This window comes from Poecile atricapillus, chromosome 14, assembly GCF_030490865.1.
Source record: "Poecile atricapillus isolate bPoeAtr1 chromosome 14, bPoeAtr1.hap1, whole genome shotgun sequence".
Lineage (NCBI taxonomy): Eukaryota > Metazoa > Chordata > Aves > Passeriformes > Paridae > Poecile > Poecile atricapillus.
The window spans coordinates 6814988-6839221 of record NC_081262.1 but is presented as its reverse complement, the minus strand read 5'-3'; the positions used below and the strand labels follow the sequence as shown (position 1 = coordinate 6839221).

The 24234-nt window shown below is 42.2% G+C and overlaps 2 protein-coding genes across 5 annotated transcripts; one reads left to right on the top strand and one right to left on the bottom strand.

The window, feature by feature from the left end:
- The first annotated feature begins 8184 nt into the window (after window positions 1–8184).
- Window positions 8185–17632, top strand: TVP23A (trans-golgi network vesicle protein 23 homolog A). Of its 3 annotated transcripts, XM_058849895.1 has the most exons (7): window positions 8185–8434; window positions 8507–8586; window positions 12375–12519; window positions 13473–13562; window positions 14970–15095; window positions 16691–16817; window positions 17215–17632. In XM_058849895.1, exons 1-7 carry the CDS (start codon window positions 8426–8428, stop codon window positions 17274–17276), a joined length of 639 nt encoding a protein of 212 aa, XP_058705878.1. In that variant the 5' UTR covers window positions 8185–8425; the 3' UTR covers window positions 17277–17632. The 3 variants fall into 3 exon arrangements, with proteins under 3 accessions (XP_058705878.1, XP_058705877.1, XP_058705879.1); XM_058849894.1 differs by having other exon boundaries at window positions 8186–8586; XM_058849896.1 differs by having other exon boundaries at window positions 8189–8586; window positions 12375–12411.
- Window positions 17633–18223: 591 nt separating this feature from the next.
- On the bottom strand, window positions 18224–23826 carry NUBP1 (NUBP iron-sulfur cluster assembly factor 1, cytosolic). Of its 2 annotated transcripts, none has more exons than XM_058849892.1 (11): window positions 23759–23826; window positions 23578–23679; window positions 23207–23343; window positions 22945–23013; window positions 22385–22417; window positions 21437–21527; window positions 21116–21270; window positions 19948–20058; window positions 19723–19825; window positions 18953–19036; window positions 18224–18394 (listed from the first exon to the last, which is right to left on the bottom strand). In XM_058849892.1, the coding sequence occupies exons 1-11, from the start codon at window positions 23784–23786 to the stop codon at window positions 18342–18344; spliced, it is 966 nt and encodes a 321-aa protein (XP_058705875.1). In that variant the 5' UTR covers window positions 23787–23826; the 3' UTR covers window positions 18224–18341. The 2 variants fall into 2 exon arrangements, with proteins under 2 accessions (XP_058705875.1, XP_058705876.1); XM_058849893.1 differs by having other exon boundaries at window positions 23207–23340.
- Window positions 23827–24234: the final 408 nt, after the last annotated feature.

The following is a 24234-nucleotide window of genomic DNA, read 5'->3' as shown; positions in this document are numbered from 1 at the left end:
TTTGGTGTGTCTCACCTGCAGTGTTTCATACTGCATTACTGAGGCTTGTCATAGCATTTAGGAAGAAATATGGTAGGTGATACTAGAAATGTAGGTGTGGAAGGATGCTGGAGGACTTTGCAGCACAGCTAGTCTCTGGAGTGAGCAAGTAATGAAAAGTTTTGATCAGACAGCTTTTAAAACAAGCTATAGAGAAAAACACCCACCTCTGAAATCTAAAAAACTGAGCTTTTACGTTCAGAATATCTTCCAAAATATCACAGTTTTACTTTCCTACAGGAAGTCAGTTTCATAATAGACTTAGAAAGATTTGCATTAAGAGCTGCAAGCCTTGGTGGAGCTGCTGAGGAAATCCTGTGTGAGTGTGTATGCATGATGGAAGGCACAACTGGTAACCAAAGGATCCTGAGACTTACCCAAAGCATGTTCCTGCAGTTCTGCTTTGCACAGCTCAGGAATGGAGCTGGTGTTTATTCACTGAGTGCCATGTTCTCTAATGCTCGTGGACATTGCTGCAAAGTCCCTGCAGATTTCAATGCTGTATTATGAACAAGGAACTGTTCTTCCTTGCAAATTCCTTTCATGTTGGCTCTGTATCTGAGCTCTGGTTTTCCAGTCATCTACTGTCTTTGGCCTCTCTGGCCAAAAATTGGTTTCCATAGCAGAATTTTTGTTTGGGATTCCTTCTATCCAGGGTGAAAGTCTTTGAGGTACTGCTGGTTGAGCGATTTCTCATAGACTGGAAAGTCTATGTAACAAATTTCCCTATTTTCTGATTATAATGATTCAAGCTGTACAATATATAGACATCAGCAGTTCACTATTTCATTTTACTGCATGACTTCCCTTCCTGTTCTATGGATTCTCTTTCACTCACATGCAGCTTTTGTATACAAGACAGATAGCAGCTGTATCTCTCTTAGAGATTGTCATGGTAGTGTTCTCAAGATCCAAAAGATAATACATGCCTTAGCTATGGAAAGTGCTAAGCAATAGCTGCATAAGGAGCACCAAACAGTAAAAATGCATGGCCTGACTTAGTTCTCTTTTTCACACACAATGTTTGTGCTGTGATACATTATAAAGAGGAAAGTGAGTTGAAAAGGAGAACTTGTGCTTTTGATTTCTCTGCATTGAAGGGAAGTATCACTTCTAAGTAAATATGGTGCTGCACAAAGTCAACAGCTAATTTTGGAATGCAAATAATATTAGTAAAATGACAGTAATTAATGTCACTGTTTTTCTCAGGGGCAGTGAGGTAGATGAAAGTGTACAAATGTAGGCCTTCAGTACATGGCATTTGGGTATGTCATGAACCTTGGTAGATTTTATCTGGTGTCAAGACAGTAAGAATTTTTTTTGTTTCTACAAATGCAAAAACAAAATCAGAAATAGAAATCACATTTAATTATTACAAATTAAGACTGCAGCAGCGGAAGAACTTGAATCAAGTTTTCAATGCTTAAGCCTCTCTAGTCCCCTTTCCCTTATTTTGGCCTCAGTTACAAGATAATCAGCTTTGGGTTCAAAAGCAGAGTAATTTTGGCACATTATTGCTTGGTTTGCCTTTAGCCCAGCAAAAGCCAGGGACAGCTCTACAGAAACTAGGCTTCCTCCCAAGTTATGATATTGCAAATCTTGTCGGAAAACTCTTCAGAACTATTTAGAACACAATGAAAAGTGCAACAAAACTTGAAATCTTTATATCTTAAAAACCTTTCAAAGTCCATTTTGCTTTTGATCTGTCTCCAATCTAGATATAACATAGCAAACAATCCAGTGTTTGGTTTGAAAACCTATAATCTCCCAGTCATGATGAACAGTGCCTGGGCACATTCGCAGGTGGAAATTGCTTAACGGTTGAAACACTTGCAGAAAAACTGCTTTTCTCACGTTTAAGTGGCAATCATGATGATGCACCACAAGCTGTTTGTTCACTTGCTTGTCCACCTCTGGAGGGAACTATCGTATGGAGAGAAGCTCTTTCTCCACAAGAAGTCTACCCTTCTCCCATTAATGTATTCCCTCACAGCCAGTCACACGTCCTGGAGCTCTGAGCAAGCATTTCCAACAGCAGCTGGCAGCTACCTGGCCTGTAGATGGAGGAGAAGACATTGAGAACAGCTCTTATGCCTTCGCTTGGTTTTCAAGTAGTCTGTAAAAATTACAAATGTACAGATCCCTTAGCGGTAGTTTTGGGACAGGCAGTGCACAACAGTATTCATCTTGTTAACAGAAGGACTTCTAATTTATCTGTAGCTAAGAGTAATTAGAAAAAAAGAAAAAAAAAGAAGGAAAAAGAAATTAATATCTTTCACTACCACTGGAATTCACATAACTAGTCCAATACACTGGTACACTGGAGCATGTGACATAAAACCCCTGTAATTTCCCTTATACTGAAATAAAATAGAGCAAGAATGGGAAACAGCACACAAATGCAAACTCCAGCTAACAAGGAAAAGGATGCGTGCAAAAAACCACAGCCTGTGTCAAGTTTCAGACTGAATCAAAAAAACTGGGCAAAAATAATAAACTGGCAGTTAAATAAACCACATATTTTAGGGGCTTCCCTAGACCATTTCTGATCTTTGTCAAGTAAAACACACACCAGACACAAAAGCTTTCAGAATCCACACATCAGTCTGTTGAATGAAGGAGCACTTACCATGACCCCCATTCCAGTAGCTGCGATGTTCCTGTAACTGCACACAGTGGTTGTGGTATCACAGAAAGGTCACAACACCTTCTTTTTCAGGAGCTTCACGTCCATGTTGCCACAGTTCTGCAGTGTGGTCTCTGGGCTGCTCTGCCCTGGAGAAGGGGAGCTCTCACACCTTTCTGCTGAAGTTGCTCTGCCCTGCATGAAGGATGAAAATCAGCCAGCCAGTGCATTCTCTGAGAAACCAACAGGTTTGGCTTCTTGCCCTTCATCCAAGCTTTATTTCAGCATTTTTAATCGGAGATTATTTATATATTTTAAAGGTGTGTGCCTCATGAATTCAGGCCCAGTCACAGCAAAAACACCCTCCAGTTGGGAAATCAGGCAGAACAGATTTCATGGGAATAGCTGTGGAGATGTCCAGCACAGCCTGGAACTTCCTCCTGTTTGAGGCTGGAAGGTTGAGGCTTGTCACCTTTCAGGCCATAGAGGAAATTGTGGTCTCTTAAATCATGGCCTTGGTTGTAAAAGGGGACCATAGGCCACAGACATGAACCTTGCTTTCAGGTTTGCCAAAAGATTGGGCCCCTGCCTCCAGCACAGGTTCACAGCTGTGCACTCCACAGAAAGTGAGTTATGTCCAGCAGCACCTGGAGCATCTTATAAAGAATAATCAATGTGTTAGACCCCATCCAAAGCACTTAATGTCCCTACAGCTTATCTGGGGGATTGCGGGACCTACAGACCAATCCAGAGCACCTCCTCCTCTCTGTAACATTCAAACCTACAGAAAAACTATGGATTTTGTGAATTTTAATACCTTAGATATCCACTCAAGTTCTCCATGCCTCAGTACAAGGAATATTAGGAAGCTGAAGCTATTTGGTAGAGTAGAAAAAGAAGTATTAATAAATTAGGAAAGATACTATAAATAATAAACAATAATGCTATAGAAGTATGGACCACAGGCTGCCTCAAAAAATTTCACAGGTTCACTGAAAAATTCACAGAATTAAGAATGGTAGGTACAGGTTTTTAATTTCATTGCATCACCAGATCAGAAACCCTTTCTTTCTTTGTGTTTTGTCTATATTCTCTTTGTAATTTTTCTTATAAAGTAATTGCCTTTACCACTTCCCTGATAGCAATTTAGAATAAATAAGAAAACCAAGTGCAAGCAAGTATGGCAAGAGCTGCTTAGCCACAGCCTCCATAACAAAAGATGAAGTGGAAATTGCCAGTGAAAGTGGTAGAAGAACTGTCCAGCAAGCTTCTCAGGGAGCTGAGCAAGGCTGTGTAGGTACTGCTAGCAGCCAGGGGGAACAAAAGAAAAAGGAAACATGTAAAAAATCTAATGAATAAGCAAGTTACATTTTTCATAAGCAAATTAAATTAAATTCATAAACAAATTAAAGTTTTATTTCTGCAGATAAACCAGTAGAAGAAACAGTGCTCAGTTTTTCATATCAACCTCCTATTGTACTAATCTTCTCAATGGTTTGATAGCCATTAGGGTCTTTTATTTAATATGGTAAGATTATTATTTATTTTTTTTATCAGTGAGATTATAGAGGCTTAAGGCAGGAGATCTATTGGATACTTGTGTGAGAGTGTACAGGCATTTTAAGTTCATGCAGCAAAGGAGGGAAAGGACTACAAGCACTTCTTCCAATGAAATTACTTCCACTCTGGAAAATGGATCCCAGGGCTCAGGGAAAAGCTCTGATCACTGCAGTAGATCTATGAAGTTGCTTAAGCCAAACTTTGGGCAGCCCAAGTTCCTTATTTTTATAGTTCCCAATCTGAGAAATGAAAGATGATTTGCAAAATTAACAAATACCAAGAACTGCAGCTGAGAGGGACTGAAGCTTTGAACATATCAAGATATATAAAGCTAAACACACTGAAAAATCTGCATCCAAGTGCTGGGAATGCACCCCAGAGAGGCGATGATTTTGCCTTGGTGTGCCCTTGTTTTGGATATTTTTAAGTGACCACTGCACAGTCAAAGCAGGAAAATGATACTGAAGTAAACTCATTAATAATTTCAAAGCCTTTCATTTCCTGGGTGGTTGTACTAGAGATTCCTAAAGCATGTGTTAAGTAAGGCCTTAAAGCCACACAGGGATTACAGAGGATAAAATAAGGTATTTCATAAAATATGTAATGTCTTCTTGGTTTTTCTCTAACTGAAAGGAATACAGCTGCTACTGCACCTCTTAGAATCAAAACCAGTCACTGTGCAATAATGGGAATCTTTCTTCACATACTCAGAAATTATTTTCCACCTTTTTGGGCATAACTAAATGAAGGATCATTACTTTTTTTTAAATCCCCATTTATATTTAGGGCCCAGACTTCCTCAGCTTTGACATATCTTTCTGCTACTAATTTCTTACTGATGGCAGAACTTGATCTCTACTGAGAGTGTACTGTTATATATCATCCAGCTAAAATAAACTGTCCTAATCCCTCAAGTAAATCCTGTGGCTTCCCTGTTAATACTGAGCTGCCAATTACAACAACTCATGTATGTATGGCCAAAAAAATCTATAGAAATTGGTTCTGAGCCAAAGCAGGAAATCACCTTTGACAAATGAATTAGAAAGCAATGCTATTAGAAATGTATATGTGTAGCTTCTATGTACCTTCTCTGATTTGCCCTATCACACCCAAATATAAACATTTTATTGAAGCACCAACAAACCTTTTAAGTGTACCTCTGATGAATGAAAGTGAGGTAAGAGTTATTACCAGATTAACAATATTTTCCAACATTCAGAGGAATACTCAACTGTAAACCCCACATAAATGCCTAAATGAGAACAAAACCAATCAAGTTATTCACAATATCCTTAGGCAGTTTTCAGAGGAAGTCTCTGATAGGTCTCTGCAAGATTCTAGGGAGTGTTCCAAAGAGAAAGAGAAATCAGTTGACTTCTTGGTAATCATGTGCATAAAACACCATATTAATCTTAGAGGAGGCTCTATTTATTGTTGAAACAGAGAATAGGAGAGATTTTTCAGATATTCATATCAAGCCTCTCATAGTGCTCTGCAATAGAAATGCCACTATTTATTGTGGGGAGGGAATTCCCTATACTGTAATGGCAAGGAGACAGCAGCATGGGATGCATTGTTCAACTATTTTATGCCATATACTTCAGTCAGCAATTAAGTGAAATCTTAATGTATTCCATAAATAGTCTAGGTTTTCCTGTCCAAAAACCTGAAAACCAAACCACAATTCATAAATTCAGTATAAGGATCATCTGGGGCTTTTGAAGCAGTATTTGAGTCACCTTTAGGGTGTTGCTAATCTTTCCAATGTTCAAATAATTTGTAGTTAAGCTACAACTTAGAAAAAGTGTTGAAAATAAGACAGTTGTTCTGTAAAATCCTAAAAAAAACACTGGAAGTTTTTAATGAGGCTTCACTTGGATGCATTAATTTTAAAACAAGGAAGAATTCTTTTCTAGCAAACCCTAAACAAAGAAATGAATTTGACCAGTGATTCCTCTAGAGACCAAGGATTCTTTCTAGCTCTCAGTTTGCTCTAGAAGAAAATGATCAGCCATAGAATTCCTTGAATAATCACACAGCATAATTTCACATAGCTTCTTAGAGAATTTACCAAAACCATTTGCATGGTACAGCGACAGTCTCCTGTGGGATTATCTAATAGAGTTTGTTAGAAAATAGATAATCCCTGCAGTGAGCCAGTGGAGCATAAGCACTGGAAGGAGGGAAAACTAAGGAAACATTTATCTGTTTTAAAATCAAAACACAAAACACAGGTTCTGCTTCTTTTCCAGTTATTCATCACTCCTGAAATCAGTTAGCAACAGCAGAGTAGTAAATCAGATACCTAATGCTGCAACGGGCTAATTGTCCCCTCTCCCACAGAGATGCTGTTTTATGTGATAAGGGACACAGAACACAGTTATTTTCTGGTGAATTACTAAATTCAAACGATCAGATTTGCTGGCAGAACTGCCCTGAGAGGTGCAAGAGGAGCTGCTGCAGGAGCTGAGGTGAGGATCTGGCAGCTAGGAGGATGCGAGACCTCCCTGCACTGCTGAAGGCTTCTGTCAGTGAGTTCCGGGAGCTGCTCCCAAGTCAGCAGCCAGCTCTGTTTGAGTTACTGTTAATGCATGGCTTGTAGGCAGAAGTGCATGTTGATACAGGAAATGAAGTTGAGGTCAGCATCAGGTATGCACATAATTATTTAATAATTGTACCTCATGATAGCATTAAAGAGAGCTATCTCTATTGACCTCCTTGGAGAGTGAAAGCCCACTTCAGTATTTTAATATTGTAGGCTATCACGAACCATTCTATCAAATTACAGGTGCCTATTCAGTTTTTTAGTGGCAGTCTACTGTACTTACTAGCACACTGTACAAGTTGTTTTATCACTACCAAGGCCAAAATATGACAATCAAAATATTAACATCATTAGTCATTAAGTACACCTTTCCTCCCTTACAGTTATAATCCTACTAAGAACAGTTTATCAGTTTTTCTTACCTATTAGGTATTGCTTTGTTCCAGTAAGTCCTACACAAAGCTTCTTTCCAGTTGATATTTTTGAAAAGTTCACCTCAGTAGCTTCTGTACTTATTCAACAATCTAGTTTAGTTAGATGTTTTAGGAAAGTCTAGGAAGTTATTATTTTACAGGCTTATTTAATGCTAGCAGCTAGTCAGATCTACATGTGGCTGTGATTAATCAGATCTTTCTTGACCCTCCACTTCATACTAAGCTGTTTTCCCCCATTATTGTGAAATCCTTACCCCTATCCTGAAGTTTAGTGGTCTTGTTTCACTTCTTTAACTCTGCTGTATAATCCATCTGCATTTTAAATTAAGGCCCAAAAATTTTTTATTGTGGAATCATAAAATATCCTAAGTTAGAAGGGACCCACAAGGATCATTGACTCCAACTCTTGGCCCTGCACAGGGCGGCCCAAGAGTCATACCTAAGAGTTTTGTCCAAACACTTCTTGAACTGTCAGGCTTGGTGCTGTGACCACCGCCCTGGGGAGCCTGTTCAGTGCCCAGCCACCCTCTGGAGGAAGAACCTTTTCCTAATACCCAACCTAAATCTCCCCTGACTCAACTTCAGGCCATTTTCTCAGGTCCTGTCACTCATCACCACAGAGAAGAGATGGGTCTGCCCGTCTACTTCCCCTTGTGAGGATGTTGAAGACCACACTGAAGTGTTTCTTCAGTCTCCGCTTCTCCAGGCTGAACACGTGTTAAGTGTCCCGCACTCGCACAGGGCTGTACAGCTGCCCTCAGAGCTGTCCCCCCTCACAGGCACAGGGCCGCTGCCAGCGCGGACAGCACTGCCCGGGCTGTGGCTGTGCGCTCATATTTGTACACCTACGTTCACCTTGCCCTCCACTCCTTCTTTCAGGGTTTGTGTTCAGCATTAGACCCCGGCGGCCCTGGCCGGCCGGTGCGTGTGGCGAGCGGGCGGACAGCTGACCGCGCTGAGGGCCGGGAGCTGCCGGGGCCCCTCACGCTGCCAAAGCCCGCCCGGCCGCTCTGGCCCCGGCCCGCGGCGGGAGGCGGCTACAGCACCCCCGGCAGGGCCGCAGAGAGGAGCGGCTGTCCCCGGGGGCTCCCGGGCGGTGCCCGGTGAGGCGCAGCCGCCGCGGGCTGTGGCGAAGGGCAGCCCCGCTCCAGCCGCGCAGGACGGGCCGGAGCCCGGCCCCTTTTCCCGGCCCGGCTGCGGGCCCTGGGGCTGCGGGCCGGAATGAAGCAGGTAGGGGCGGCGGGCGCTGCGGGCGGGGCGCGGCTCCCCCGAGCCCTGCGCGCTGACGGGCTCCCGCCGCAGGCGCTGGTGGACGACACCGAGGATGTGTCCCTGGATTTCGGGAGCGAGGAGGAGCTGGCGCTGCGGAAAGCGCGGATCAGGTAACGATGCGGAGGCCGCAGCATCGCGGCGCCCGGGCGGCCCTGGTTATTCCGGTGTACAGAAAACTCCATTTGAACACTTCATTCCCATTTTTTTACAGGGAGGGTGGTCAAGAGCTGGAACAGGCTGCCCGGGAAAGCTGGGAGCCTCTGTCCGGGAGATGCTCGCGCTGGAGCAGGCGAGGCCGGGCCTCGCTGCCCGGCATCACCGTGTCGCTGGAAATGAAAACCTGACACACCCAACATCCCAAACCCCAAGCAAACAGTGCTTTAGTTAGAGCCGGGGCAATGGAAACAACTCTCAGCTCCAGGAAAGCCCTCTGTGCAGCAGTGCTCAGGCACTGCGGTGCACACCTGGCAGATAGCTGCAATAAAACTCATGATTTCATACCACGGGATGTGATGCTGTGTGGAATGTAAAATATCTTATGCTTCTAGACGTTACCTGAGAAAACCCAGCCCGTTAACCCATCTCATGTGTTATGCTAAGCAGTCTACCCTTGAGTTCCTCACCAGAGGTGGCACTCTGCTGCTCTGGTCACACTGAGGTCCAGGTGACAGAGCTGATCAATCAGTGGCTTTTGAAGAATCTCCAGTCAAGACTGTGAAAGGAAGAGTTTTAAGTCAAAAAGGAATTTGGCATGCACTGATCAATAATGTATATAATCAACTTTGATGTAGATTGCTTTCTTCTGCCTTGCCCCAGTTTGGTCTGGTCCATTACAATGATATTTCTTGAAGATGTAAACAAAGAAATATAATAGATGTTAAACCTGACATAACATTAGCTGAGATAAAATGCAATCATGTAGCTTTACAATACAATTACTCTGTTTTACTGGTGTCTAGTGAAGCATTTCTGTCCTTGCTTTGCTTTGGACTTTGTCACTACTCGAGTCAGCCCTGACATGAGATTAACTTTCCCAGAATTGCCTTAGTTTTACACCTTAGCAGCAGCACACGTTTGAAATGAAGGTTTATATTTTGGTGCAGTCTTGGAGAACATGGCCTAAAGGATTCACCTAAGTTGGGAAATACAGCTTAGGAGTACCTCGATCATGTGAGCCCCAGATTCTATCTGAGGGATCAGAGTAGATGTAGCATGAAGTGAAACCACCCTGGAATGTTTGTTCCTCCTGATTCATGCTACTCAGTAATACAGCACAGATAAAGTATCAGCAAACAGTACTATTCTGTGATCACTTTGTGTAGACACTGGTTTCATTAGAAACAGCTCTTCTTTCTGGCCTTCAAGACAATATTAAAAGATGATGTCATATTGAAAATTCATCTGCTATAGAATGCAGAAATGAAACTGCTTACACTGGTCACATGTTTGTTTTTATATTTCTGAAGAATCTTGTGCAAATGAGCCTGGAACTCACCTAGGTGCTGCAAAATTGTGTTATCTTATTAAAGGGCATAACAAGATGTTCCAATCATTTGTCTTTAACTTTATTCCAATTTCATATATCTTAAACTTGGTTAGAATTTGCATTGGCTATGACAAATTGTGCTTTTGTGATTCTCTGAGGTATGTACAAAAGGGCTCCTTAAAAGCAAAAGGTTAGTGGCTACTTTCTGAAGAAGTAAGTTCATTGCAGTAGCAGAATTATGGATCTGGAAGCTGGGAGCATATGATTGCTTCTTTTACAAATCAGCCAGGAAACATGATGATCAAGGAGAAGAGAGAGCCCATTTATTAAAAATTTGCCTCAATACATTTTGAAGTATCAGACAGAAAAAAAAGCAAAAAAAGCAGCATGTAAGAGTGCTGCTGTGGCACTTCTGAGCAGATACCTGGAGTGATTCTCCTGTAGTTCACTGGCATAGCTCAGGCCTGACCCAAATTTGATTCTTTAACACAGGATGCAATTAAATTGATTACAGCTCATTCCTGTTCTAACAGGCATTAGGCTCACAAACAGAATAGAGGTCATTTTAACGAGGTAAATGACAGTCACTGAGCCTTGAGGCTCCAATGCTACATCACATGGATGTTTAGATGCAACGGGAAAACTAGAAAGCCAAGCAAGTGGGTTGCTGTGCTTCATCCTTTCCAGAGTCTCAGGAAGTGCTCAGCATTGTAATACATGAGAGCTTCTTGCTCATATGTTTGATTTTTTTTAGTAAATACCCTTCTATGTTTGATAATAACAATTTGGTAACAAATTCAACATCCAAACAGTAATCCTGTTGTAATCCAGTAATACTGCTGAATCTACCTTCCAAATGGAAACTTCTCCAAAGTTGCTGCCACATTTGAAGCTGATCCATTAGAAAAGCTCAGGCAGCCCTGGTGTGCTTTGGGATTGTGATCTATGAAAGCTGCTCTGGACACAAGGGTACCACTTCCATAACTGACTTTTATATCTCTTGACCAAGATCAAGGCTCGAAGCAGCCAGGCACTTCCAGTTTTAGCCAGTTCACAATATCCCTTCCACCCACCTGGCTGCTTATGGCAGAAAAAGCCCCTTTGCTCAAAATGTCACATGTTCAGTTCTAAGTCAGAAGAAGTTTTTGGAAAGTTTGAAGTTCAGAAGGGCATGACCAGGAGTAAATATAAACTACACCTGTGCATCATTCTTCCCTCTCTAGCCACATGTGTACTACAAGCACAGCTTTGCCATTAGAGAAAGATAAACACTAGAACAGTTAAACAGCTATAGAGTAATAATATAGCAAGGATATTTAAGTTATAATAGTTATTATACTTATATAACTATAATATAAGCTTATAGTAAGCAATTGTGTATGTATCATATGTCTCATTTATTAAACACAGTAATAGAATAACATTTAGTAGTTAAATAGTTGATTACACTCTAGGCCATACTTTTGTTAATTGGCCATACTACTGTTAATTGTTAAGAGAGACGTAGGAGCTTAATGGGACAATTGTTGACTTAAATATCTTATTCAGATATTTTATTCTCTAGGCTTCAAGGAAGAAGTTACTTAACTGCAGAGCCTGTAGTTAATTCTCACTTTCAATTAATTAACACAAACAATTGCAGAGTAAGATTTTTACTTGGTATATTACCCTGAACATTGTACTGTGCTCATTACAGCATTCTCCAGCCTGCACCCCCACCCTACTGTGCAGGCCAATATTCCATGTCCCATAGTTACTTCTTTCACTGAAATTTCTCTTTATTTTGTTACAGACAAAATTTTGTTCAGTGAGCAAAGCATAAATACTAGTGAAATTAATAAGCAATAATTCAGAAGAACTGTTAGATTCCCAAATAATTCGGCCTGTCTAAAAGGAAGTGTTTGGATTTAGACATTAAATATGAAAGTTCATTTTGTCTTAGAGCAAGCAGCTACAATTTATTTTTTTTAGTTTTAGAGCTCATATTTTGTTTTCAAAACTGTTCTGAAAGGCATAAGAGTTCTCTCAATCCTTTTGTGCTTTGCAATGCTGATTAATTTCATCAAACTATGAGGATTTTATGGTACTGGATTGCACACAACCTCTAAATTCCTTCACATAGTACCAAAGAATCTGGTGAAAGGTGCCATATTTTGTTCTGTCTTTGAGAAAGTTTTGACAGGAACACCACATGCATCTTTTAGCTTTAGACTGAAGCTTGGCTACTGAAAGTACCATTATCAAATTGCTCTGATAATGAAGATATACGCCAACACTGAAATAATAGCAGCTGCAGACCAAAATACCATTATAAACTTGAAACAGCTATGTTGTGCTACACTGTTAGCAACTACTGTAACATTCCCTCCTGTCCCATAACCTCATGTGTTTTCTGTGTTTTCTCTTTTCTAGGCACCCACTGGCCACCTTTTTCCACCTGTTTTTCCGAGTGAGTGCTATTGTTACCTACTTGTTCTGTGACTGGTTCAGCAACAGCTTTGTTGCCTGTTTTGTCACTATTCTCCTCCTTCTATCCTTTGACTTTTGGTCTGTCAAGGTAAGATGACCCCCAGTAGTAATTACCTTGGAAAGTATCTTGTTTGTCATTAATTAAAAAAAATAATTAAATATGTATAATGACAGAAGTGACAAAAATATTGCTTTATGTTAATTTATTAAATGTCTAGCCCATTTTAATGAAGCTGTTAACATGTGTTAATTATTTAGTACCATGTTTTCTATGTCTGACTACTACTGAATACTAATATGGTGAAAAAATTGCTTTGCCATAGGTAGATTTGTTTGTATGCTTTCCCCTTAAAAAAATAAATTAAAAGATTAAAGTAATACTGACTTTCAGTAATGGATGCCCAGGGATGTCCAGATCTGCAGCCCTGTGCCCAGACCCCACAGTGGGGGCTGCAGAACTCCTGACAGCCCAGCTATAGCTCTGCTGGCCCTAATCCCATGCAGGCAGGTGGGTCAGGCCAGCCCAGGATCCAGGGGCTCCACATGTGGAGCAAGGCTTTTGTTTTGTAGAAGTGAAGCATTGATGCACCTCCAGTATTCTGAAAGCTTTTGGTGTTCGCAAAGGTGCAGAAATACTCTTTTGGTTTGTTTCCCTGATCCTACACAACTTGCTTGCCATTAATGTCCCATTTTTCAGTGCATTTTTGTTCTCAGTATTCCTCTTTTACTGAGGAACTTTGTTTTTTGCATGCTTGTCCAACTAACTGACTTGAAAAAGATACAGCCTATAATTTCTAATTTAATTAAATGCTATTGTGCTAATTACTGTATTGAAAGAGAACAGGCCTCTAAATTTGTAACTTCACCCATCATTAATGGCTGTTGTACTCAAGCTGGAACAGCTTTTAGAAGTAATTTTAGTATTAGATAAAAAAAGATGATTTTTGAACATGCTTGTCTTTAAATTTTTTCTATTTTTAACTGTTTTACTGACAAGTGACTTGTGTTACTGATTAATGCAAATAATGGTTTCATCATTAGAATGTGACAGGAAGACTCTTGGTTGGTTTGCGTTGGTGGAACCAGATTGATGAAGATGGAAAAAGCCACTGGGTGTTTGAAGCAAAAAGGGTAAATATATTAATAGAAGCAGGCACAGGGCAAACAGAATCATAGGAAATGTGTAAAGCCCATACCAAGTCAAATAAAGTAACAAATAGAGCACCTTTGTAACAGTTACATTTTATCCAGCTTCCATAGAAAACAATGTCAGTATTCAGGTGCAAGCACTGGTTTGTCACATCCTGGAAGCATTCAGGGCAAAACAGGTCTCACAACATTGTCAGCATATGGATCAGCAGAATAAATAACCATAGCATGGTGCTATAGGTATGAAATGTTTCTGGTAGTTCTATTTTATTTTCTAGTGAGAATTTCTTATAATAAACACATCTTTCCATAGGTAATCCCAACACAGAATCCTCTTCAGGAAATATCTATGTGGAAAGCAATAGTTCAGATTTAGTATTTCAATGTTAATATTGTATTCATGTTCTTGGATAATGTGGGAAAGAGAACCTGGATCACAGAGCATTTGATACTGCCAGTGCCCCACAAACACACTGAGGGGGGTTAAAAAAGCACTAGAGGTTTGGCATCACTGCCAGAGTCAAGACTCAGGATTTTGCTTTCACTTGCTGACATTCTCTCCACAGTCCCACTGAGAGCACCCGGGTGCTCACCGGGACATTCTTTGGAGCCCTCCAGCTGTGTCCCCAGCGGCCGGGCTGTCGCGGCGCTGTCCCGGTGTGCGGGGCCGCAGTGCCCTCTGCAGCCTCGGCTGTGGCTCCGGGGTGCCCCGAGCAAGGAACGCAAATTAATGTGCTTCCTGTGAGTCTGAGGAAGGCCTGAAGACAGAATAGAGGAAATCCTGCAGGAAAGAACACATGGAGAACTCAATATACTGAAAATTAAAAGCTTTTCAGAGTGGAAGAGTCCAGAGGGCTTTCTTTTCCAGTTGTGATGTGTCTGTTTCAGAAGTTGGCATTAGCAGCTATCGAGTGGTCTGAGAGTTGGAGTGAGATTCTGAGTTTTAGAAAGATCAGAACCTTCTGAACAATTCTCTTTAGGGTTTTTTTGTTCTTTCTAAAGTGTGATGAATGATGAGTCCTCCAGCGTAGATAGAGACATGTGAGTTGTGCTGACCTGAAGGAATCTGTAAGGCAGGGCTTTGCAGCCTGCTCTGACATTTCTGCTCTCCCTGAAGAACAGACAGAGCATATAAGGCTGCCTCCTGCAGTTACAGTGTGCTCAACTCCAGCATGGCACATGAGGCACTTTCAAAGCCATAGTTCTTAATTCATGGAATGTTAGCAGAGTTCAGAAGCAAAACCCAAGTATTTATATAATAGAGATAACATAATAGTTTATATAGTAGGAAATCTATGCATATGATAAGTGTAATCTTCCTCCTCTCTTAATTTGTCATTTATTGTGGGTTTTGACTTTGTGACTAGTAGTCTCAATTTTTTTTGCCAGGTGCCTACAATAGCTGCCTCAACTGAAGCTGAAGCCCGAATCTTTTGGCTCGGTCTCATCATCTGCCCAGTGATTTGGACAATGTTTTTCTTTAGCACCTTGTTCTCCTTGAAGCTGAAATGGCTGGTGAGTCAGGGGGTACTGAAAACAATCTTGGTAGAGGGAAAACCCAGATCTGTTAGTTTTGTACCAAATCTTCCAACAGTACAAAATTTCCACCTTCAGCAGCTTCAAAGAATCCTGCAGAGTTTTTTGCAGTCAAGGTTTGCGCTCTGGGAATGGATTGGTAATTTTTAGCTGCACTTCTACTGTGTTATCAGATGTCAACTGCTTCCTCTAGGGAACATCAAATGGTGGGCAAAACTATGGGCTTCTGTTTAACTGTAGCAACTTATTCTGCCCCAACAAATTTCAGTGAAATGAAACTAACATGAGAGGACAAAAAATGAACCAGTGATGTTGTTTTTTAGGTCTCCTGGGAACTTAAATGTACTTTTAAAAGTAAGGATTTTAGATCTCTGGTACCATTCCCTTTTGAAAGAGCCAGTGTCATTAGCTCATAAAACCTTGATAAACTGAGCAATAAGTAAGTATTTTACCATTGCTCTACTTGTAAGCAATCTACTTAAATATACCCCAACACTTTTTTTTAAATATGAGAGGAAATTTACCCCATAGATTGCATTACATTAAGATATTTTTGTCTATGAAATCTTCACATTTTCCCCTGTAAAAATTAAGTGCTTGGCTAATTGCCCCACTATTCATTCTGTCAAGTTCCCAGCCATGATCAGAACCATTTCTTAATTCAGTTTGAAAAGATAAAAAGCACCTCCATGTACAGTTACGTAACAAGTAACAGTCAAGATTGCATATTATTATTTAATTAAACAAGAAATTCCGCTGTGGGCATGAATCAATTGCAAATCATTAACTGCTTTCTGGTGCCCATAATCAAGCAATAGTTCAAATTAAGCCAGCATTCTTTGTTCATGGCTCCACCTTTATTTCTGAAAAGCAGAGATTGTTTGCTGAGCCAAGAGCTGCTTGGAGACAGAACTCTAATTGGTGCAGGTTGCCCAGGTGCTTGTAAAAGGCAAGTTACACAAAAAAAAAAAAAAAAATTCACTTCTGGGAAACTGGTTCTGGAGGTTAAGAGAAACATTTTTATGTTATTGCGTAAGTCAGGTTGGCTCCACCTGCTGCTAAACCTAAAGAACTACAAAAGAAGCTGATAATTTTCAGTGCCTGTCAATGTCAATATCAATAGGGAATCTATCTATGGATTCTCTTTGTAAATCCATGAATTACTGATCTTATTTGGTTATAATAAGGTGTTTGTCAGCTAAACAGGCCTGCAGGTGTGCCATGTATGTGGATGTAAAACTTCTAGATACAAATGGGGATTAAAAAAAATGAAACGTTTCTGGAATCTGTTGAGTGGGTCCTTTTTTGAGTAAGTGCTTTTAGGAAAGTAATGAAGTCTTTCAAGATATAGAATGACAAAACTGATATTGGTGTTTTGATAAAAAGAGGTAGATTGTAGAAAGAGACTCTTGTGTTTGACATGATTGGATGCTTTTGAAGGCCATTTATTATCAGAAGGAATGTGCCCCTCTTACAGCATGTTTATCTGGATAGTGTGTACACACACACGTGTAGATCCTACAGTCACTGCATAGCCATGGATTTGCTCCTGCTGAACTCTTGTTTGTCCACAGGCTCTCGTGATTGCTGGGATCTCCCTCCAGACTGCTAATTTATATGGCTACGTCCACTGCAAGTTAGGGGGACAAAAATCCATCAGCAGAGTAACCTCAGGGTTGTTTGGCACGGCAGATGTCAAGAGTGAGTACTGAGCTTCAGCCCATGGGGTAGCACAGCCAACCTGCCCCTCAGGGCTGGTGCTGGCTCTTCCCAGGTCTCAGTTCCTGTGAGTCCAGGGTGATCCTGATTCTCCACCAAGCCTCTCTGGCAGTGTCACATGGAAGAGCCGTAACCCCAGGTCACTTTGCTCCATGTTTGGAAGCCTGCTGAGCTCTACAACTGAGCTGCTTCCAAGCTCCAGAAGAATGTCCTTAAGTTAAATCCTTGGAGTTACTATAATTCTAATGCCTCGGCTCAAGCACAGCTGGAAGAGCCATCTTCAACCCTCAGACTTCCAGCTGGCAGTTCCCTGCTTTTGTAAGAGATCCCTATGTCCCAGGTTATGCTCACAGCCGTGTTTGCTCTGTTCCCTTAACAGGACAGAGCAGGAGAATTTCAGAAGATGGCACTGGAGAACATGGGAAGACAGGCACTAGGTAACCAAACAAGGAAGAGCTAAAGGATGAGCAGTAAAAAAAGTAATTAATGAAAGCTGATCTTCATGGGAAGATATTTAGATAAAGCTCATCTAGAATTATGCCTGCATGAAATAAAGTAATTTGTGTTTGAGTCTTTAGATCCTGGAAGGTTTAAAGCCTTTGTTATTTAAAAGCTTCACCAAAAAGTTGTTTGTGTGAGCACAGACAGTGCTTGTGGTTTAAAAGGAGCACGCTGCTTTCAGAAAAGTTGTCAATTAACCTCAAACTGTTGGATTATCTTAACCAGAAATTACATGTAATGAAAAGACAGTGCTAATTTGTTTAACTTTGGAACAACAATAAACAAAATCCAATTGCCTTTCCCTCTTGTACACAATACTGTTTTTTCAGAGCTTTCAAATTACAGTCCCAAAGGGCCTCTTAGGTATTAAAAACACTGAATGTTTAATGTTCAGGCTTAGGGTCAAATAGAAGAAAACAAAAGTCATGAACCATGTTCACCCACTACTTGTGGGAAGCTGGCAGTTATGTATAGTTAAGAACTTAATCTTATTTTGATACCTGTAAAAAAATAAATAAAGCAGTGCACTTCTACTGTAACACTACCCTGGCTTTCACTCTACATACAGATCTTTTCCACTAGAAAAGGACACACTTAACTGATATTATTCCAGGAGAGAGAAGAGGCATTACAGCTCACCCTTGTGCAGCAGGCAGGACAAAGACTGCTGTACATGCCCCAGTGTCAACCCAGCATATTTTAAATTCAACCTCCTAAATAAAATGTGTGTTTTATTCACACCTCTTCAACTGCTGCCTTCACAGTCAGGTTATTGGTACCATGACACTGGAAGCAGAATGCACTTGATAATCCAGAAGCAGATTCACAGCCTTCTAGTGAGGGAAGAACTACAAGAATCTTGCACTTTTGGAAAAAACAAGGCAAGAGCCTTTATATTAAGAATTTATTTGCAATATACAAAAAGAATACATTCCTTTAATAAATCAAGGCATAAGTTACTTTTCTATAATTAAACATGAACTACATTTTTGTTCCATTTACAGATTACATTATCTTTTCTTCTTGCAAATGGTGTTGTTCACAGTATTCCTGAATTCCTGCAAAGATGGAGAAAAAGTAATATAAGTACTATTTGAGTTGTACATCAGGAGTTTGTTGTTGCTGCATCTGTCCCCATAGGATACAAATATCTCAAGCTGGGCCTTCCTTACACTGAAAGTGGCTTTAGGATGATTTTTAAACAGCACAGCACAAGCTGTTCAGGGAGTTTTTACAAGGGGTTTTTGTGTAATTACAGTTGCAAGTGGAGGCATTGGTCAGTCAGCTGCCTCCCACCCCTCCATACACCTGCTGGAGAGCCTCAGAAGGTTTCTCTGACCACAAGGTCACCCCATCTCTGAAAATGGTCTGACTTCTCTGAAGTCAAGCACTGGTACCAGGTATCAAATACATTTTTGTTATTGCTGTACCAGCCAGTCAGAAGTGATGCCCAGAAGCAAACACAGTCCTTGCACCTGTTACTTTCAGAATTGCTGTGTACCTCTCTTGATTTTATTATCTGTGGCACAGTAACACAAGCCTGTTTAACACTTTTGCATACTGCAGCAGTGCTCGGAACCGAGGGGACTCATTTGCACAGTGATTCTCAGACTCACTTTGAATGATACTCCTGTAAGATAGCGTAGCTGGAGACTCAGGTGCTTCAGCCAAGAAAGACTGGCCTCCATCACAACTTTTTCCTTGAAGAGGAAAAACACAGAAACAAAGCAACAGGAAAAGATGAGCTTTTCTTTTCTATGCCTTTACCCTGTTCCAGTTACAAGTTTTCAAACAGCCACCTGCATCTATTCCTTTTAGGAAGCCCTGAAGTCAGTAACAGGATGAGAAATACAGTGTACAGTTTGACAGAGAAATAGTACTAGCAGGAACTTCCATTTGGGAGTACTGAGCTGTTCCTTGATGTCATTAATTCAGGTATTAATTTGTAACAGCTAGTGGGCAAAGAACCATGCCTCCTCAGGACCCACAGGAGAATTTGGGCAGTGCCAGTAACAGGTTAAAATGCTGGTATTAGTGCTTAACATCTTCAAAATATTCTTCTTTGAAGTGGTTATTATTTCATTCAGTCTGCATTTCCAGGTGACTATACTGAAGAGAAAGACATGTTGTATTTCAGATATGATTACAGAGCTGAAAAGATGCAGCATGTAATCTTAATTGATTATGGAAGAGTTGAAGAAATTACCCCAGCACTACCATCATTCCACACCAAGCTATGTCACAGATCTAGTGACTTTTGATTTAAAAAAACCCATTCTATCTAAAAGTGCTAAGAGACATCAGTGCCCACATCAGGGTTTTTCAGCAGTAACATCAGTATAAAAAGAACAACTTGCTTTAAGTGCAGTGCAGTAAGTAACTTTACCTATCTGTGGATCCAGAGGCACTTTACCCAGGAAGGAAACATTCAAGTTCTGGCACATCTTCTCTGCACCACCCGTAGTCGGGGGAAAGATCTGAGATTCATTCTGGGACAACATGAAAATCAGAGTTAAAATACTGCAATTCTGAGAATAAGGCATTTTTGGAGCAATGTTTGATGTCCAACCAATGCCAAGGAAAGAACACTGTAATACACAGCCAGCCTTACCTTACACTTAGGACACACAAAGCCACTCATGTTCTCCACAACACCTATGATGGGCAGCTTCACTTTGCGGCAGAAGTTGATCTCCTTCCGAACATCCTGAAGTGACACTTCCTATAAATATTAGCAAACACTGGTATTTCAACTGTAATGTTACATGCTGAATCCATTCAGTTACCTCCTTAGAGCTATTTTATAATGAATTATTACTGCTGTCCTAATATTTTTAGGAACGTAAATCTGTGCTATGAGCTCTATCAACAGAGCAGGTACAACACTTCAAGCCTACTGGATGTGGTTCTGTTTTGAAATCTGACTCTGATCACGATTTACCCACATTCATGTTTTATCTCTTATGTTCATCTCATATCTTCTTTAAATGCAACTTTTTCACATTTTCATTTTACAGAAAGACCCTTGGTATTCCCCACAGAGTGAGGACAAGAACCACTAGGCTTACACTAATACCTATTTTCAAATTAAATTTAAAATATTCTCTCCTCAGTGTTTTCATATATATGACTGACCTCATTCATTCTCCTGTTCCCTTCCTCCTTCACCACCTCTCTGGTATTGTCCTCAACACTTTTCTTCCTTTTTGTGTTATCCTTTCAGCTGCTGTAGAAATACTTCATGTCATGTGCTAGTTTGATCTCCTGTTCTGTTCCAAACCAAACATGAATTCCTCTGTTTGAACTGGGTGTGTTTTTAGTTTTAGCTTTCCAGGGGCCGATTTCTCTTTTAAAAATGCACATGACTACTTTGTCACCTGGAGATGACAGGCTGCTTCACACGTGTCAAAGAGTGCATAGCTTATTACTTAAAAACAAAGCTTCTTATGAGCATTCTTCTGAACACCACTGGTGAATAATTTACAGATCCACAATGATGTGAACTCTGATTCTGAAGGATGAGAAACACATTTCCTTTCACCACACAGGTCAAAACAGCTTTTGATTGTGAACTGCTGTGGTTTAGTGACCCATGTGGATCCCATCCAGCTCCACTGAGACACCCACCTAACCCACAGACCAGCCAGCTGCAGGGGCAACATATCTAAGTCATTTCCCTGAGATTCTGTACCCTTAGATTTCTGTGAAATCAATAGCCTGTAACCCAAGGACTGCCTTTAACTGCCATGATGTTTCCCTGGTGGAATTTTGGCTCATACCTGGGGGGTGGTGACGATGACAGCACCGTCAATGTGGGTGGCACTGAGGTACTGCACAATGGACAGGTGCTCATCTGATGTTCCTGGGGGCGTGTCCACGATCAGGTAATCCACTTCACCCCAGTCCACATCACGCAGAAACTGCTTGATCAGCCCTAGAGGAAAGGGTAAGAATGTGGAAGAGAAAAAGGTATCTTCCTGTATTTCAGATTTCAGGTCTTAGCTAACTACCTTATCTACATTACTAAACAAGTTCATGATATTTCCACACTTGAAACCTTTCAGGTATGTAAATTACTGTTAGAAACACTCAATACATACCATTCTTTTTTGGTCCCCTCCAGATGACAGCATCATCAGGACTACTAAGCAAGAACCCCACTGACATGACACCTAAGTTTTCTTCAACATACTGAAAGAGAAGCAGAGAAACATAACAGTGAAGAAAGAGTAGAAAAAACAACTCTGAACCCCTATTTTACAGAAAAAGCAGATGAGGGGGAAGACATTAATGAAATTAAGGCAAAGAACTTTTATCACAGGGCATTAAAAACTGCAGCTTGTGCAACACTCACCAACTACACTAAGAATGAAAAAATGAAATTGTTACAGCAGTTTATGGAATTGCTGGAGACAATATAAGGATAAAAGCAGCTTTCCCTCTCAGCACCAGCTGCCCTTCTAACAGTATGCACACTACAGGGGATCTTTAGACAACCAACACTACTGCAAAACCTTCTCTGCATATTCTAAAGATTAGTAAGGTTTTTCTTGGGTGCAAGATACTTCCTGACTGTCACAGAAAAGATGACACACTACAGCTGCATGATACCCCAAAATAACAAACCTGAGTAACTTACATTTATTACTCATACTGCAAAGTCAGTAAACACAAGAAAACAAAACAATTCTAGAAATATAGTATTACTAAGAAATTTAATATTCTGATCTACATAGTCTATATCCTGATTCTATATGACATGCATCTTGATTTTATAAATCTATTCTATAAAATCTGGATATATATTCTATAGCATTCTCTAGATAGTCTATAGAACACGGATATAGGTTATATAGATACAGAATGTGGACATAGACTCTGTACATTCTGTGTCCTATATCTGTAGATTCTATAGAATCTAGATATTTAAGTCATTAGAAGAAGACTTAACAAGAGTACTCCCTGCTCCTCCCTCACTCATTTTTCACTGCAGAAGATCCAACCCAAAGACACCCAATGAACTTTCTGAAACAGCTGCACCAACTCACCACTGGAGACCATCCAGATCCACTCTGATGAACCTGAAAAATTGAAGTGATACGTGAAAGTTGCAATTGCAATTGACATAGATGTTACATAAAACATGAACATAAAGCAAACCTGGGCAAAGAGCTCTCCTGCCTGCAGGAACAATCCTGCTTTAGTAGGGCAGCAGAGGTAAAAACATAGGAGCACCATATCTCTATTAATAAGTGAAAAATAACTCTTCAACCCTTTTGCAAGTTTATTCATTACTTTATGTATTTGTAAGAAATATTCAAGGGCTGATAAAGTGCATCATACTAATACTACTCAAGTTTTAAGTTGTCAGCTTACATGGCTGATACATAATGAGAGCTGGTTTGCAGAACTGCTCATCCTGAAAGCAGATGACTCTTGCAAAATACATTGTGCTGAACTTCTCCATCTCACATCATTTCCCCACGCACTGCCCTGCATTTCCCATTAGGCACTCCGTTTAGAAGCTCTACATCCAAAAAGTCTGAATTTGCTAATGAAAAGCTGAGGAAAAAAATCCCTTAAACAAGATGTTTGAACATTCACTTACCTGTTCTCCTTCTAGACCCATCATTTTAGGAATCGATGGCCCACAGATATCTATGTCCAGCAGGGCAACCTGGAAAACAAACCAGCCAACCTGCCCCACTGGAAATAAGGTAGCACAGGGCCGTCTCTAAAGGTGATGTCACGCAATGAAATCCCTCCAGCAGGGCTCATCCAGGAAAGTCAAACTTTAACGAGCAGGGCACACGATAGGTACCTGCCCGCAGTGCTCGGCCCTGCCCCTCCTGTCCCCGCTCTGTGCCCACCTGCTTGGTCTCGTCCGCCGCCAGCCCGTGCGCCAGGAGGGCGCTGAAGGTGCTCTTGCCCACGCCGCCCTTGCCGGACAGCACCAGCACCGTGTGCCGCACCGCCCGCAGCCGCGCCCGCAGCTCCGCCGCCTCTGCTGCGGAGACACCGCGCTGTCAGCGCACCCACACCGCCCCCCGAACCGGCACCGCGGCCCCCGAACCGGCACCGCGGCCCCCGAACCGGCACTGCACCGTCAGCGCACCCACACCGCCCCCCGAACCGGCACTGCACCGTCAGCGCACCCACACCGCCCCCCGAGCGGGCACCGCGCTCCCCGAGCGGGCACCGCGCTCCCCGAGCCGCCCCCCCTCACGGCCGCTGCACTCACCCGGGTCCGGCCCGGCCGCGCCGGCCGCGCACAGCCCCTGGTTGGGGCATCCCTGGCAAGCGGCCGCCCTGCCCGCCTGGGCGCTGCCGGTCCCGGGGCACTCTGCAAGGGACAGCGAGAGCTGGGCGGCGAGTGCCGCGGGCAGGGGGCCCGTCCCGCCCCGTCCGGCCCCGCCGCTCACCCTCCGGTGCGCCCGGCGCCTCCGCCATAGCACTGCGTCACTTCCGCCGCCACCGCCGGGGGCGGGGCCTCGGCCCGCGATGCCCAGGTGCTGCCGCCAGGGGGCGCTGCCGCCGAGGGCGCGGGTGAGGCGGCGGCCCCGAGAGGAGGGAGCCGGTGACACCCCCGGAGCCCGGTGACACCCCCGGAGCCCGGTGACACTACGAGAACCCTGGTGACACCAACGGGCGACGGCCCCGGGGCCCCGGTGACAGCAGCGAGAGTCCCCATGACACCTCCTGGAGCTCTGTCGCGGGGAGCTCCGCTGATCCCCGGCGGGCTCTGCCCCGGGGTCACCCGCCCCGGGGCCCGGCCGGTCCGTGAGCTGCGGCAGATCCAGCTGTGCCAGCGGCGTGATTTTAAAGCCAGGGGGGAATTTCTAGAACTGCTTTAGGCAGAAGCGCCTGACAGGGAAGGGCACGGAACCGTTCCGGTACC

Excerpts from the sequence above, each read along its gene's own strand:
- TVP23A (XM_058849894.1), top strand. The coding sequence starts at position 8,426 with ATGAAGCAGGTAGGGGCGGCGGGCGCTGCGGGCGGGGCGCGGCTCCCC. Across the intron at positions 8,587-12,374 it reads CTGCGGAAAGCGCGGATCAG|GCACCCACTGGCCACCTTTT; the intron begins GTAACGATGCGG and ends TCTCTTTTCTAG. Across the intron at positions 12,520-13,472 it reads TTGACTTTTGGTCTGTCAAG|AATGTGACAGGAAGACTCTT; the intron begins GTAAGATGACCC and ends TTTCATCATTAG.
- NUBP1 (XM_058849892.1), bottom strand. The coding sequence starts at position 23,786 with ATGGCGGAGGCGCCGGGCGCACCGGAGG. Across the intron at positions 21,528-22,384 it reads GATCTGGATGGTCTCCAGTG|TATGTTGAAGAAAACTTAGG; the intron begins GTGAGTTGGTGC and ends CTTCTCTTTCAG. Across the intron at positions 18,395-18,952 it reads TTACAGGAGTATCATTCAAA|GAATTCAGGAATACTGTGAA; the intron begins GTGAGTCTGAGA and ends CCATCTTTGCAG.